The 17275-nt window shown below is 38.8% G+C and overlaps 1 protein-coding gene across 6 annotated transcripts in view; it reads left to right on the top strand.

The window, feature by feature from the left end:
• Positions 1 to 15714, top strand: part of MET (MET proto-oncogene, receptor tyrosine kinase) — a 110368-nt gene extending 94654 nt beyond the window's left edge. For 3 of the 6 annotated variants that reach the window (XM_016119310.2, XM_016119309.2, XM_016119308.2), the window contains 5 exons: positions 1224 to 1405; positions 3180 to 3289; positions 4492 to 4657; positions 13251 to 13387; positions 13498 to 13708. In XM_016119310.2, the coding sequence (XP_015974796.2) occupies positions 1224 to 1405; positions 3180 to 3289; positions 4492 to 4657; positions 13251 to 13387; positions 13498 to 13708 (806 nt within the window). Of the gene's footprint in view, positions 1 to 1223; positions 1406 to 2747; positions 3134 to 3179; positions 3290 to 4491; positions 4658 to 13250; positions 13388 to 13497 lie in introns of those variants that run through there. The other 3 variants (XM_036231010.1, XM_016119312.2, XM_036231011.1) reach the window with 2 other exon arrangements.
• The last annotated feature ends 1561 nt before the right edge of the window (positions 15715 to 17275 follow it).

The raw sequence follows: 17275 nt of genomic DNA, 5'->3' as shown, positions 1-17275 counted from the left end.
ATGAAATGCATACTCTGTTTAAGAAATAGGGAATGCTTCCAAACATAAACTAAGACTTTACCGATGACCCAAAGCCATAACTGAGCCATAAATCATTGTCTTTTTTCCTGGCTCCACCTTTGCTGACAGGTCTCACATGTCACGTCAGTGTTCTTGCCTTTTCTAAATGTCCAAATTTATACTCATAATTTGCACTATCCTGAAAAATGTTAACCAACTATATTAAAAATTTATATTGGAATTAATAAGCTTTAAATGCCCAAGTAAAAGTTTGTTCTGCCAGATGCATCATTGTCAGAACTATTTCATCCTATTTTTACACCTAAATCTCCATGCTGAGCAGTGTTCTACATGGCTGATTTTGTTGGAAGTCTGACTATGAGGTAATTAAAGGGACAGTTATATAGAACTGTGATGGATTAAGTATGATTGTCAATCAGTTTGCCTCATGAGAGAGTCCCCCTGCCAGTTGCACCAAGAACAAGTCTAATGCCAAGAAATCTTTCTCTGTCCCTCGTGTATGTTGATCTCTATGGACCTCCAGATTTCAGAGTGTGTTGCATCTGTAAAAGGATAGCATCAGTGATACTGATACTAGTCACATATGTAAATTAAAGGTTTTATCTCTTCATTGATGCTGACTAGTGTCCAGCCCTCGGGATTCTGGAAATAATTAGAAATTATTAGAAACCAAAAAAGTCTACTTAGATATATAACAACCATCGGTCTTCAAATCCTCACAGTTTAGGGATCAGAAAACTGTGGCCTGCTGTCTATTTTCTTAAAAAATGTTAATTGAGGCTTAGCCACTTACCGCAATGCAGAGTTGAGTATTTGCAGAAACAGAAATTATATGGCCTATAAAGCCAAAAAATATTTACTGTCTGGCTCTTCACAAAAAGGTTGTCAACCCCCGCCCCACACAATCATTATACGAATGGATTTCCTCTCCTTTTTCTGTATGAGACGAACTGTTGTTCTATACCAAGACAAACTGATTGCTAAACTCTCTCTTACAAAAATAGGTGTAGATGGTGACTCAAAGGTTCAGTGAAGGGTGACATCATTCACTCAGGTGTACTGTAAAAAAGCACTCTGAGGATGAGGCGTCAGGACAAGATGGGGCCCTAAGGGTTTTACATTCCATTGCTCTCCCTATCTGAACATGACGAAGTCTTCATTGCTCCATACTGAAATCAATGTCTCTATGTCGGATTTCTCAGGAATCACTGACATAGGAGAAGTTTCCCAATTTCTGACTGAAGGAATCATCATGAAAGATTTTAGTCATCCCAATGTCCTCTCACTCTTGGGAATCTGCCTTCGAAGTGAGGGGTCCCCACTGGTGGTCCTACCTTATATGAAACATGGAGATCTTCGAAATTTCATTAGAAATGAGACTCATGTAAGTATATTACCAAGCTTACTAACTGATGAACTCACTATAAGCCAGCTCAGGGTTACAAAAGAGGTTCTCAGGTTCCTGCGAGTGAGAGTTTTCTTACTGACATTTATGCCAGGACCTAAACAGTGAACAGGCGAAGAATGGAGTCCCCAAAACTGAAGTTACAGATGGCCTCAGGCTCCTTCTTCTTATCTACTGTGTTCAGGCCCATGTGGGAGTTCATGAAGTAGCTTTACTCTTGATCAAAAACATGGGACCAGTTTTTCAGAGGAAATAAACCCCGGAATGATAAAGTAATATTTTGTGTTCACCCAAAAGAATAAAATGCTGTCTGGCAGGGAATATTTGCAAATTGGGTGAATTTACCTTACAAAGCACAAAGCTACCTTGACAGATCCCACTTTTTCACTTTGTCTCCTGTCATTACCCTGCTAAGCTCATCTGGTTGGATATGCTACCTTCTCTAGGGTGTTATTCGCATTCGCCCAGGGTTAAAGCACGATAGAAATATCTTATTATGCAGTGCTATGGCCTTTTATAACTCGAGGAGCCCGTACTGATGAACCACTGATATAGATGTATCTTGAAGAGAATCCTAAAATGCAAAGAACTGGCCCGTCAACATGCTGTGAGCGTTAGGCAGAGCTGCGGCCCGTCCTTACAGGGTCCCCATTGTCTGCCTCTTAGGCTCACAAACTCCAGTGTCTGCTGAAGAAGAGATACCCTGTTCCTGATGGCCAGGGGTCGGTAGAGCTGCTGGCCACAGTAACATCTGTGCAATTTCAGTTATAGTTCTTACAGTTACTAAAGACATTCCTCTGTCCACCCAAGTTTGTGTGTGGAGCTTCTGAAGAATGAGGTTTCCTGATCTCCGTGTGGGACCAGGCCCTGGAGTTGTAAGCTGGTGCTCAGTACCACTAGGAGGGCTTCTGGTATGGTTGGCTTCACTGCAGTGTGGGCTTTGGAGCCTACAGGGTTTAGGTTAAAATTCTCATCCGCCATTTACCATCTAAGTGGTTTGAGGTGCTTTATTTCTCTCTGAACTTCCTGCATTAACCCTGTACTTCTGATGCTCTGACTCTTGGGGCCTTGCTGGCTCTGAGGGGACTGCCCTCCCCAGAACTAGCAGATTTCCAGAGATGGTATACACCTTACTTTCGAAGAGCATGCAAACCAACTAATACAGAACCCAGATCCCAAACATCTCCTCCTGCCCTAACCACCGAAGTGTCAGTACCAGACAGCCAGGGGCAGCCCTTACACTCTGAAGCTCGCAGTTAAAATCATTCAAACTAGCCAATTCTAAACCTGCTTAACCTGCCTTACCCTTTCATTTCCACAGAAACCACAGTGAAGGCTCTCTCTGAGACCTGACCAACTGCAGTGCTTCCCTATGTGGGTTTGCATGGCGGGGCAGACCCCCTCTTCCTGAGAATTTTAGCAAACTGCCTTTTCAATGGTAATATTCTCCCATCAATGGGCCTCAACATACCTGAATAATAATAAAACCTACATTTTAAAACACCTCCAAGTCCCCATCTGAAAAATGGAGCTTGTATAAACTGCCTTACAGAAGTGTATAAGGATTAGTCAAAATGTATAAAAACATCTAGCCAGGTGCTTTGCTAACAGTAGATACTTAAGTAATTGCTGTTATCAACAGGGCACAAGTTATTCTTATAAACAAGATCAATTCTTATAAACATTTCAGAATTCTGAGGTCCTAGCTAAAACAGTCGATAGTTAGTTTATGCATTTCCAATTCCCTTTGCAGAATCCAACTGTCAAAGATCTTATTGGCTTTGGTCTTCAAGTAGCCAAAGGCATGAAATATCTTGCAAGCAAAAAGTTTGTCCACAGAGACTTGGCTGCAAGAAACTGTATGTAAGTATGAGAATCTCTTTTCCTGCAAACCAAATTCAGTGACAAAGAGGAATCTTTTTCCTACTGTTTAAGGCTAGTGAGGATGTTTTCTCTTCTTCTGCAAAAGCTCTTTATTTCCATTGGAGTTTTAAATAGATATGTAAGCACTGGAGATGTAGGTGGCTTTCAGGCTTTATCAAATGGAGAATTTAAAAGGGATTCTCAAGAGGGGGGTCTTAACAGCTGTTGTGTGCTTTTGTTTTCCTTTGTCCTTCCCAAAAGTAGCCCCGCCCCATGTTGCGGTTTCACACTGCATTAGTGTTGGGAGGTAGAATTTGATCTTCAGCCTTTTACAATGTAAAGGAGAGGGCTGGTAACACAAATACCAACATATTGTCACTTCCCCGAGAGTGGATTTGAAGTCAAGCCTGTAGAAGCCCTACCAAAAATGGTATTTGGGAATGAATATACAAAAGAACTTTGTGTCTGGCTGCCTGGGCTGTGTAATACAGCAGTCAACAGTTTGTAATTGATCCAGTGCTTTCCCTTGCATAGCACTGATTCATGACTTACGGTATGTGTGAATGAGAACTGTGCTATTAATTTCCTACCTTGGTTTTGGTCAATGTAACAACATAAAAGCCAGCTTAAACAAAGGGGTACATAGCCTCAGGGAGAAAAACCTCGATGTTTTCCTTAGATGCTTAAATATGTATTCTGTTTCTGTATTACCTCAGTGGTGGAATATATGAGTTTTGTGTACTAACCTAGCTCATTTGAGAATGAAAAAGCAAAATAACAGTCCCTGGCATGTCTCCCCCATTACACTAAGTACTGCTAATTAGTTGAGAAGTGAATCTTGGCAATTGCTCTGGTTAGTCAGTTGGCATACTTGACTTAGCAACCAAAGAAAGCTGGGAGAGAGAGGAGCCAGTTTCACTATTTCTCCAGATCTACTAAAGCAAATGAATTTTCTTACACCACATCATTCATGATCTCTTTCCTTGACCTGTTGAATTTGCAATGTAAATGTTAAGCATTTTTATTAAAGAATATCATTGTAATTTAGTGTTAGTCAATTGAGACCAGAGGAAGCCCTCTCTGCAGAAGTTATGGATTTATGGATTTCAAATACTGAAGTCGTTTGTTCTAATCGATAGGTATGCAGCATCACTGTAAATTATTCTGTTTCAGCCCAGTAATAATTTTTGTCCTTTCTGTAGGCTGGATGAAAAATTCACTGTCAAGGTTGCTGATTTTGGTCTTGCCAGAGACATGTATGACAAAGAATACTACAGTGTACACAACAAAACAGGTGCAAAACTGCCAGTGAAGTGGATGGCCTTAGAGAGTCTGCAGACTCAGAAGTTTACCACCAAGTCAGATGTGGTAATGTACTGACCACCCCTGACCTGTTCCTGCATTACTTTAATACCCAACTTTTTTAGTAGTTTTATGGCTACTTACTAGTTTTAAGAAATGAGACCTTTAACACCACTAATTCAGTTTTCTTTATAAGTAAAAATGGATTGATTTTCTAACAGATACCCATAGTATGTTTTCATAAATTCATTTATTGAAAAGCATTTGTCCAGCAGTATACCATGCTGGATCCTTACGAAGCCCAGTGCTGAACCAGGAGGATGCTATCCTCCAGGAGCTTTAACTCAGCAGAGAAGAAGAGGCATTGTCCATCAAAAACTGTCACACAGATTACACTGGGATTAGCCCAGCCATTCATTGATCATTCATGGCAACAAGAATTCCACCTTGAGAGAGCTGGAAGCTATAACCGAGGCAGGTTTAGCAGTGAAGACGTTGTTCTTGCACCTAGTTAGAACACACTCTCCTTTATCTGCAAAGATCATCTTCCGCTCACAAATCAAGCTGCAAGAGGCATGAACCTGAGTACAAAGGGTAGGAAAGACATCGACCTGGACAGCCACACTGCCCTGCCACCTGGTAGGACGGATGGTGCTTAAAATGGGCCTTAAAGGAGAATGGAATGGCAATTAAATAAATACCAATCCAGGTGAGGCAAGGGAGCAGGAAAGTAGACCCACCTTTAAAGTTCTAAGTAAACAGTAAATAATGGGTGATTTAGCAGAAATGGAGGGCACAACGAGGAGTTATGAGAATAAATTGAGAAAAATATATTCATAATAGATCATTTAGACCCTTGGAAAGCAAGCTAGGGAGTCTGTCATTTATTCTCTGGCCATGTTAAAAAGTATAATCAGATTAAACTACAGTCTTCCTTCATTCTGTGAAATGATTTGGGGGAGTTAAATACAGAAAGACAAAGTAAGAGGCAGAACTTGAAGTAATATAGAAACTGTAAGAATGGAAAAGGAGATGGAAAGAAAGGTACTTTGGAGGTAGAATCAACAATATTCAGCAAGAAATTGATAAAAGTTAAAGGTAAGCAAGTTATACACTAGTGCAGAAACAAATATGTGAAGCTCAGGAGCAAAGGCTGGTTTAGGAGGAAAAATACGAAGTTGAGCTTTGAACGTATTGAGTTTGACTTGAGTGTAGGACATCCAGGCAGAGAGGTTGGCCAGGCACTCTGCAGCTTATACAGCCTCTTTCATTGAGTTAGTCAGCTTGGGCAGCCATGACAAAGTACAATGGACTAGGTGGCTTAAACAACACACAGTTATTTCTCACAGTTCTGGAAGCTGGAAGGTCAAGATCAGGGTGCCAGCATGGTCCAGTTCTGGGAGAGCCCTTCTCCCGACTTGACATGGCCACCTGCTCACTGTGTCCTCCTCTGAAGGAGAGGGCAAGAGCAAGCTCTCTGGTGTCTGCCTATAAAGGCACTAATCTCATCTCATCTGAACCTAATTATCTACCCAAAGCCCTGCTTGCTAATACCCTCACACAGAGAGTTAGAGCTATGACCTATGAATTTGGGAAGGACTGAATTCAGTCCATGACAGTGGTCAAGTTTGGAAATATGCTTTTAAGAGTCTGAAAGCAATTATTTGAGAGAATCTACATATACGAAGTGAGGGAGAAAAGCAAAGAGGTAGGAGATCCAGGAGAAGAGACCATCATGAAAGCCAGAGAAGATAACGTTTCAAGAAGAAACGGGATGCTTGACAGGGTCCACTGCTGTTCAGTGCACAAGGAGGGTCTTAGAAGCTGAGCAGTGTCAGAGGTCTAGAGTATGCTGAGGGGCCTGGGTTTTGACTGAACTAGAGAGCACACTTATTCTACATGCAAGTAATAAGTCAAGAGGACTATGCTATCTGCACATAGAGAGACATTGACATTTCTGTCCTTGAGGATAACAACTTGAAAAAGGAAAAAGCACAAACCTGTGATATCAGTGAACAAAGTAGGCAGAAAATAATGCTAATGGAGAACATAGACTTCAAAAGAGAAAGCTTTGGTAGCTATCGAGAGATAACAAGGACAGGGACTTAAATGTGGCATTGGGAAGCAGAAGCCATCTTACTCTCCTTTGTGTGAGTCAAGAGGGAGAGGTATGGCCTCTATTGGTAAGAGTTTCAAAGAAATTGTGATCATCAGGTGAAAGCCAAGTTTCAGTTACGATAAAGTGGGAGAGAGATTAGAAAACAAGCTGAGGGTGCTAGGGAGTTTAATTTCAATAAATAACTCTACCACAGGACGTGATGGAGAAATGGACTTCAGGGTGGGTTAGAGCAAGAAGAGAATGTGATAGCACATGGTAGAGTGTAATGCCTGCAATTCTGATCCTGAAAGTTCTGGAAGAGATGAAAGAAGAGGATACTAGAGAGGTAGGCTGGGGACATGTTTGTGATGATGGCAGGTAGGAGTATAAGATAGGGAGAATTAACCCATCCTCAAAGTGCATACTGTTCATTCAAACTTAACTGTTAGACTAACATTAAGAGCCAGAACCAACTCTTATAACCCAACAAGAAGACAGAATGCCTAATTTTTTTAAATAGTCAAAAGATTTGAATAGACATTTTACCAAAGAGGCGTATGATAAGTTAGCTAATAAACACATGAAAATATACACTCACACAGACTTGTACCTAAATATTCACAGTAGTACTACTCATAACAGCCAAAACCCAGGAGCAGCCCTAATGTCCATCAGTGGGTGAATGGCTAAACACAGTGTGGCATATATTTATATACATTGGAATAATACCATTTAGCAAAGAACTACTGATACACACTACAATGTGGATGAACCTCAAAAACATTAAGTGGAAGAAGGCAGACTTAAAAGATTATCTGTTGAATGATTCCACTTATGTAAAATTTCTAGAAAGATGCAAAACTGAAGAGGCAGTAAACAGTAGAGCCTGGGCTGAAGGTGTGAGTGAAATTGACTAGAAATGGGCATGAGGAAACTTTCTGGGGTATTGGAATCAACCTAAAACTGAATCGTGTTGCTGGCTGCACAACTATATAAATTTAGTAAACATTATCAAGTATATACTTACGATTGATGAATTTTATGATACATATATTTTACATCATGAAAGCTGTTAAAACAAAGCAAAAAAAGTCTGATGAAATTTTGGATGTTCAAGGCAAGAGTTAGGATCCTGAGCTTTTTGACAAGGCTGCCACCCAGCCACCTACCCATACAAACACACACCTACCTCCACAAATTTACATATACCACATGTTGGCTAACACTTCTCACAGATCAACCCTCACTCAAATACTTGACTGGAAATTTATAGCTATGTAGTACTATGTCTCCCTCTCCTTGGAAGACAGGATGTTGTACTACATAAAGGGTGAACCTGAGTAATCCATACACAGTGCTGCTTTAGCAAATGGTTATTGATTGCATGGATAAATTTGCATAAATTTTTTATTTCCAGGATAGCACAATCTTTTGAATGTTGACATGGAACATTTCCAAAAGCACGTGATAAGCTATATGTATATTAAGATCTACACATAAAAACTTGCCTGCTGGTAAAAAGGTCCACTTTGTTGCAAGTGCCCAGATGGAGTTTGGCTAAAGTCTGGATACTCTTCAAGCCCATTCAAACAAAATGGAGGTGTCACTACACTTGAAATTACTCATACCCAGTACCGTACAGTGTTTCATACTTAGTACACCTGCTTTCATTAAAGTCATTATGACTTCTCAGTGGTTCAGCCAGCTTCATTCTGCAGCATTAACTCAGTTGACCACTCCTTCCTTCTTGAAATTTCCTCCTCCTTTGATTTCTGGGACACTGCACCATTTGGTTTACCTCTTGCTTCTCAGTTGTGTGTCTTCTACCCTCAATGGCTTCTCTTCCTTCTCTCACATCCTACATGCAACTATCTCCCAGGATTTTAGTCTCCCTCCCAGTGTGGGCCTCCCTAGTCATTTCAACCATTCCCATCAACAACCACCTCTGAATCTCTCTTTCTGGATGTTCTCATCAGCATCACAAATTTGCCATGTTTGAGGTCAAATTCTTTCCTTCCAACTCTCAGTTTCTCACTTCTTTATTTCTATTAATAGTATCTCCATTATGCAGTTTACCAACTCTTCAAACTTTTTGGTGTAAAGTTCTTCAAGTTTTAAAGAACGCACCAGCACCACAAGCAAGATGTGGAACACTTCCATCATTCCAGAAAATGCCCTAGTACTCCTTTGTGGTCAAGCTCTATGCTATCCCCAGGACCTGGAAACCACTGGTCTGTTTTCTGTCTCTATAGTTTTACCTTTTCTAGAATATCATCTAAGTAGAATCTTACAGTAAGTAGCCTTTGAGTCTCTCTCCTTTCACTTCACGTAATGCCCTTGAGAGTCATCCATGCTGTGTCATTAGTATCAATATATCAGTAGTTCATATCTTTTTTATTTCGTGTGGTAAAAAAACAAACAAACAAAAAACATAAAATTGACCATGTTAACCATTTTTAAGTGTCAGTGCATGAATGTTAACAATATGCACATTGTTGTGCAATAGATCTCTAGAACTTCTTCATCTTGCAAAACTGAAGTTCTGTAGCCACTGAATGACTCCCCATTTCCCCTCCCCCAGCCTCTTGGGCAACCACCATTCAACTTTCTGTTTCTAAGAGTTTAGCTACTTTAGATACTTCATGTAGTAGAATCATGTATTATTTCTCTTTTTGTGACTGGCTTATTTCACTCAGTACAATGTCTTCAAGACTCACCCATGTCATAGCATACAATGGACTTTATTTCTTTTTTAAGGCTAAATAATATTCCATTGTGTATATCTACCACACTTGCTTTATATGTTCATCTCTTGATGAACAATTAGGTTGCTTCCATCTCTTGACTGTTGGAATAATGTTGCTATGAACACAGGTGTGCAAATATCTTTTCAAGATCCTGTTTTCAAATCTTTTGATTATATACCCAAAAGTGCGATTGCTGGATCATATGGTGATTCTATTTTTAATGTTTTCCATTGCAGAGTAATTTATTCCTTTTTATTTCTAAGTAGTATCATACAAATGTACCACATTTTGTTTATCCATTTACCATCTGAAGGACATTTGGGTTCTTTCCAGCTCTAGGCAATTATTTATATGTAATTATAATGGCCTTAACATTTGCTTAAAGGTTTTTATGTGAACATAATTTTTATTTCTTTTGGGTAAATATCTAGAAGTAGGATTACTGGGTTGTAAGGTAAGTGTATGTTTTACTTTATGAGAAACTGCCACCTGTTTTTTCACACAAGCTGTACTATTTTATATTCCTACCAGTAATGTATAAGTTTCATTTGTTCAGCATTTGCCATTATCAGTTTTGGGGGTTTCAGCCATTTGAATAGGTTGTAATGATACCTTGTTTTCTTTTTAATCTGTATTTCTCTAATGACTAATGATGTTGAGCATCTTTTTATGTGCTTTTTTGCCATCTTTATACCTCTCTTAAGTGTCTACTTAAATTCTTGCCCAATATTTTAAGGCTTAGAATTTATTTTCTAGGGGATGTTTGTTGGGTTGTTTATTTTTTTATTCCTGGATTATTTATATATTTTGGATATGGGTATATGTTATCAGATGCATCTTTTTGCAAATATATTTTTCTAAAGGCAAATATATTTATCCTTTCATTATTTTACTGGTATGTTTCAAAGAGTAGAAGTTAATTTTATTGAAAATTTATCAATTTACCAATTGATAAAACTTTATCAAGTTATCCATTTTTTATCAATCGTGGTTTTCACAAATTGTGTTGCACCCCAGTTTACCTACTCTTGAATAATCAACTTCAGCTCTGTCTTTTCCTTGCTTACCTCAACAGCGACCCTTTCTATCATTTTGTATATAGCTTATAACAGTCTCTCACATGTAACGACTGCTTTGATCTTCACCTTTGATAAAGTTAAGCAGAGAGTTTTCAGATAAGCTCACTTCTGGTGCTCAGGTGTTCAGAAATGGCTTGACCGTTAACACAGCATGTGTGAATAGTAGACCTTTCTTGTCTTGAAACTAAAACTGACTTGCTCCCGTCATCTTGATGTACATGCACTGCTTACCACCTTCCTCTTTCTCTCTCCTCACATCTCCCCCACCCCCAACCTCTCTTGGTCAGCATCATTCTTCTTTGCTGCCCCTCCCCTATTGTCCTGTCAGTCCAAAGTTGTTGAAGAGAGTTTAGAATGCAGGCAATACAGTGCTTCTCCTGGAAACTGCCCTCCTTCACCTCTTCTGTCCCATGAGTCCTCTGAATCCAAATTGTTGCTCAGAAATTTACCCAACTCTGTCCCCTTTTTGGTGAATTTGCCTCCAGACAAACCTATAGCCTAGGCTATTGGTTAGGGAGACCCGATCAGGTAGGTAATCAGCCTCTCAGAACTTTGATTTCCTCATCCTTAAAGTGTCTATAAAACCAGTTACGTTACAGGGTCGTAACAGGGTTATTTAAGGATTAGATAAGATAATCTTTCTTTAAGGGCATGATGCCCGTGCCCAGTTCCTTATATGACACGTACCTTCTCCCACCACCCTAATTCAGGAGTTCAGTCTCATAGGATCCCATGTTGCCAGCATGCAGCAGCACCCCTCACCTCTTGTTCAGAAACCTCCTAACTGGCCTCTGCCTTGTGGATCGTCCTCTCCTATTTGTATAAAGCATAGTGTTTACAGATGCAATCTCCTGGAGCTCAACTCCAATCGTGTCCCATCAATTTCAGTTTAACCCACTTTCAACATTCACAAACACCACAGCATGTCCCCTTTCTATTTCTCTTCCCGTTACCTAGGCCATACACCAAACAGAGTGACCTACTGTACTTACGGGTCAATAAAAACACGTGTACCATCGCCCCTGGGCCCACTCCCTCCATCCAAAGCACTCTGTCTGTGCTCATATTACATGTACCTGTAAAACAAATTCTGCCCATTCTTCAAGACCCATTTTACTGTCACTTTCTTCCTGAAGCCTTCTCAGTACCCCACAATTATCTTTTTGACTTTTCACAGCATTTGTACCTCTTTTCTATTATTGCTCTATATTACAGTTATTATATTATATTGTTCTATATGACAGTTAATTACATAATGCTATTAACCTTGTTAAATCAACTTTGGGGCTTATCTAGTAATTTGTGCCATCAAAGGTCAGCAAATACTTGTTACATTGGTTTAAATTTTAATGAAAATTCTGGAACTCGAAGGTTATCTCAATTAAGTTGTCAAAAGTGACTCATGATTTTCAGGCTTTGAAAACTCTGATTTTTAAAGGCTACAGAAGACACCAAAGTTATCTAGTTCCCACCTGGGAAAGAGTTTGTTTTCTGTTTGGATCAAGATCTTGCAGGTTTCTTGCACTTGGACAAAGGGAAAGAGCCATCAATGGAGATTTTTATTAGCAATTACAAAATCTACCTAGTTTCTTTCTTTAGGCTGCAGTGTTCAAAGGCGTACTTTATTCTCCTTCTTACTAAATATTACAAGCTACATTTGCTTCTCAATGTTCTGTTCAGAACAATGTTCTGTTCTCCTACCCCACCTGGCTAGTCTGTATTCTCTTCCTCCTCCAAGCTTCTTTTCTCAGGGCCTCATTCCCACCCCACCCCTTCTGACTGTCCTGGAAGTGTTGCTAAGCAAGAACTGACTTCCTAGGTCCTCTTCCCAGAAGTGACTGACCTGTACATGCTGACTTATTCTCTTTGTGTCATTCTCACCTTGGCACATCTCCAGGAGGAGATAATATATGACTTAATGTATTCCAAGCAGAGTGCTTTAAATCAAGAAATTGCATATTCGGTGAGGTTCAGTAGACCAAGCAAGATCCAAGAGCCAAGAACTCTTAAATGTTCATCCCAGTGTGAATTCAGACTCATTGGGGGATTTTTAACAAGTCACTTAATCTCTCCGTATCCCTGCAATCTCCCTATAAAGTTTTATATTAATTGATACAGCTGTTTTATATTAATCTCCTCCTTTAATATTTTCAAATTAGTTATTTTATTGAAATTAGTTTTCAATAGAGAGCCTTGTTGCCTAGCAGTTTTATTATTTCTAATTTTTAATATGAATTTTTACTTATATCAATTTAGACCTCTTTAACATTAACTTTTAGATATGGTTACATTTCTTAAACACTACTTACAATCATTTGGAAATCCCACAGATTTAAATTTTGGAGCACTCATTTGTCTTCTTCTTTTAAAAATAATCTAAAATTGTAGCGAAACTATTGAAAAAGAGAAGGATAGCAACCTGTTAATGATTTGATCCTACAAGAGAGAACTTCGAAATCCTACTCTACTAAATACAGATGAAATCTTCATCATGTGGGCCTCAGATATTCTTTTTGGAACTTTACATTTACTTACAATCTAGACTTTATCTAATTCTAGTTTAAACAAATCACAAAATATATAGCTTACTAATTGCCTTTAAGGAAATTTTTGCTCAAAACAGCACGAGTATTGAATATACTAAGCCAAGTTTAGTCACCAAGACGTACCGATCACCTTTCATGTTTGCGTGGACATGCGTCTTACCTGGATTCTCCCTTCCCTTGTTTGACTAGTGGTCCTTTGGCGTACTCCTCTGGGAACTGATGACAAGAGGAGCACCACCGTATCCTGACGTCAACACCTTTGATATAACAGTTTACTTGTTGCAAGGCAGAAGGCTCTTACAACCCGAATACTGCCCAGATCCCTTGTAAGTAGGAATTCCGACAGAATCTTCTGCAGCTCTTATATTCTTTACTTTTACAGAAATGCTTTCCTTCAAAGTGTCTCTCACAACATTTGTTTTTATTTCTGAAACAGGTATGAAGTGATGCTAAAATGCTGGCACCCTAAAGCTGAACTGCGTCCATCCTTTGCTGAACTGGTCTCCAGGATATCAGCCATATTCTCTACTTTCATTGGGGAGCACTACGTCCATGTAAACGCTACGTATGTGAATGTCAAATGTGTCGCTCCGTACCCTTCGCTGTTGTCATCACAAGATAACGTTGATGGTGAGGGAGACACATGATGGATGGATACACCGCCAGCCCCCTTCTGAGAAACTTCGTAGAACTTTCCAAACAACGGTCTACACTTTTTCTGATATTTTTTTTCACTGCCTGGCCATTGACAGGCCACAAGATATTTTTTGCTTTTGCCAAAATTGCACTATTATAGGACCTAATATCGTTATTTAAAATGACCAGATTCTAAGGAATTTCTCAACTGACAAAGCATCAGAGCCAGAAGCTTGGTCCCACAGGCCGGTGACCAATGGCAACCCTGCAGCTGTGATGACGCTCCTATCGAATTCAGGCCAAAACCTGAATTCTGGGTTGAAATTTTTAAAAATCAGGATCCTGCCTGATTTCATACAGGAAACTGAGGCATTGAATTTTAAGGGCTTCTTGATCACAGAAAATTCAGAAGTGGCAACGTCCAGGACAAAAAAAGGCAGCCCTGGGACCAGGCTACTCCTTTAGAATTCAAGTGTTCAAAGAGCTTTTATACATTGTATGGTCACTAATGTTTTTCATTACTGATGTTGTCATTTGCCCATTAGGCAAACATTCTCTTTTAAATTTTTACATATACATTCCTTTTATTGGAGAAATATCTATAGGCAATGGAGTTAACATTTCAAAACAGCAGGACAGAAATGTGTTCATAATTTAATAAGGACATTTACATATTGTACATAGACAACATTAAGATTTTCATAACAGTTTTTAGTCACAATGAAATGTTTAATTGTCATTTTAAAATCAACAGTTTGCAAATGATTCTGTTCTGATCTAATGAATGTGGATATTTAGATGTTTTGTCTGTATTTTTTTTTTAATGACAACTGAGAATAAAACAAGTACTTTGTGATAATAAGTGTTTTTAAAGGTAACTTAGCATATTTTTAAAGCAGACTACATCTGATGAAAGGTTCATTGGTTCCAATCACAGCTCATATATAGAACAAAGAAACGATCTATGGACTGGAAATATTAGCCTCTCTCTCAGGTGGCAGCTTCCTATCCAACAAATAGGTGGAGACAATAAAACTTTTGGGGAGCCCAGTTTTGCATTAGGACATGTTCTGTGTAAGCAAAACTATTTTAGGGAAAAAAGGCAATTGACAGTTCTGTCCATTTCACCTGAATGAACAATTATTCTGGGCAGGACTTTTGTGATATTTTGTTTTGTGAGGTTTTGTGCTTACTACTGTATAGTGCATGTGGCACAGGATACTCTAACTGGTTTTGTCTATATAAACATTTAAAGTATTATATTTTTATAAAAATGTTTATTTTTAATGATAGAAAACTTTTGTTAGGCCATAAAAATACTGCACTGTGAACATTTCAGAAAAGGTATGTCAGACTTGGATTAATAATGGCATGATTTTAAATGGCTGTAAATTGTGATAAGGAAATATACTGATTGCCAGTACATCCCACCCTCATTACATCATCAGGACTTGAAGCCAAAGGTTAACACAGCAAGCTATAAGAGTGTGTGTTACACTGAAACCCAATAGTAGAGTTGGGCTGTTGTTGCAAGAGAGTGATTACAACCAAAAGTTGTTTGACGTAGGGGAACTTACCAGAAAATGCAAGGAATTGTACTGCAGAGATGTTCCAATTCAAAGGTTACTATTTCAGAAGTGTAAAGAGTAATACCAATTCACACAGTGTTGTAAATGGTGGATGACAAATAAATCTCCTCTGCAGAAAGAAATATCTCTACTGATATCAGGGGAATGAATGCATCAAGAACAGAAAGAACTTGTGGAAACAACCCATTGACAAGACTACACACCTGTATATATGCTTGAGAAAGCTGCAATGTGAAAATCATGTTTGCTATTTATAAATGTGTCCTTAGGTTAATGTGTCTGGACTGATTGTGGGAGTGAATCTTCTAAGAATTAGATACTTGTCACTGCCTATACCTGCAGTCGAGCTGAATGGTACTTTGTATGTTAATAGTTGTTGTAATAAATCATACAATTAAAATAAAATAATGTATCATCTTGTATACTAAGAGTTAGTTATTGCTAGTCATGCTTGATTACTATCATTTACATAATGGCAGGAAGCCTATGATTTATTTCACCTGGCTGCATCAAGAGCATCCATTTATGAGAGCTTTAGTCAAGTTAATGCATGGGCAGCTAAAAGGATTTGTATCTCTGAATCTCAGAAAGTCTGTCTTTCTAGAGTGGTTCGTCCTGAGTTCTCAAATTACCTGCATTTTTCTGACAATCTTTCAACTGCTAGAGTACCTGGCTCCTACTTTAGCATGATGCTTTCCTCCAGCATGGTGCATCCTTGGACCAGAGGATATGGCAATGGACCTGTAACCCCGCAGTTGGCACAGATGTCTACTTGGGAGTTGGAGGAGAGAGGCCTTCTTATCACCATAAAAACTACCCTTTCCAACTACACAGGATCCCACCTCTCAGAGCCCCGAGTTACTAGAAAACCACCTTCAAGTTATGTCCATGAATATTCTTGTAATGGTAAGAGAATTCAAAGGTGATATTTCAATCATCTTGAAATCATGTGGCCCTTTGGAGCAATCTGATAAGAAAAAAAATGCACAAGTTTAAATTGACACCTATAAAATACAGTGGGGGCTGATTCTTTACTGAGAGAGAATTCAGCCAAACTCCCTCCCAGCCAAGAAGATGCATGTTCATAGGAAGTTCAGTCAGACTTCATGTCTCTGGAGGATGAGGACCTGTCATCTTTACACCTCTAATATCTGGCACTTTGATAGATTCTCAAGTAATTGCTGAACTGAAACAGGATTTTATTATCCTCAAACACTTTAAGCCACCACAGAGAGTTATTACATATGTAGCTTCCATGATGTTTGATGAACACTGACATGGGGAGGGGGGACCTTTCTAGGGAGACAGGAATAAAAAATAATCCTTTGCAAAGTTTAGCTTAGTGCTCTGGATTTTTAATTACCACAGGACTTTTTACTTCATAATGTAGGCATCAATTATATTTTTGCTCTCTCACCTACACAGCAGGTTGCATCCTTAAAGAAATATGGAGAAGGGATATAAAACTTGAATAAGCACCATTCAAATGTTTGAATGGTGACATCTCGTGTTGTTAATTTACCTGATCTAGTTCAGAAAACAAGTTAGTATTATATAAAATAAATACATTAGTATTTCATTTAATTCAATTAATATCTATTGAGCATCTATGTATGTCAGGTACTGTGCTAGGTAATGAGAATTTAAAAATAAACAGTTTCTCCTACCCCAAGAAATGTAATGGAAGCATCACAATTTGTAACAAAATTCGTACCTCTGATCCCCTTCACCTTCTTCCCCCATCCCCTTATCCCCTGCCTCTGGCTACCACCAATCTGTTCTTTGTATTCACAAGTTTGGTTTGGATTTTTTTTTTACATATAAGTGAAATCATACAGTATTTCTTTGTCTGACTTATTTCACTTAGCATAATGCCCTCTCAGTCCATCCATATTGTCACAAATGGAAACATTTCCTTTTTTATGGCTGAATAATATTCTATCATAAAAATATACCACGTTTTCCTTCCATTCATCTCAGTGGACATTT

This window comes from Rousettus aegyptiacus, unplaced genomic scaffold (assembly GCF_014176215.1).
Source record: "Rousettus aegyptiacus isolate mRouAeg1 unplaced genomic scaffold, mRouAeg1.p scaffold_m13_p_13, whole genome shotgun sequence".
NCBI classification, from domain to species: domain Eukaryota; kingdom Metazoa; phylum Chordata; class Mammalia; order Chiroptera; family Pteropodidae; genus Rousettus; species Rousettus aegyptiacus.
This window is presented reverse-complemented; position numbering and strand designations above follow the sequence as displayed.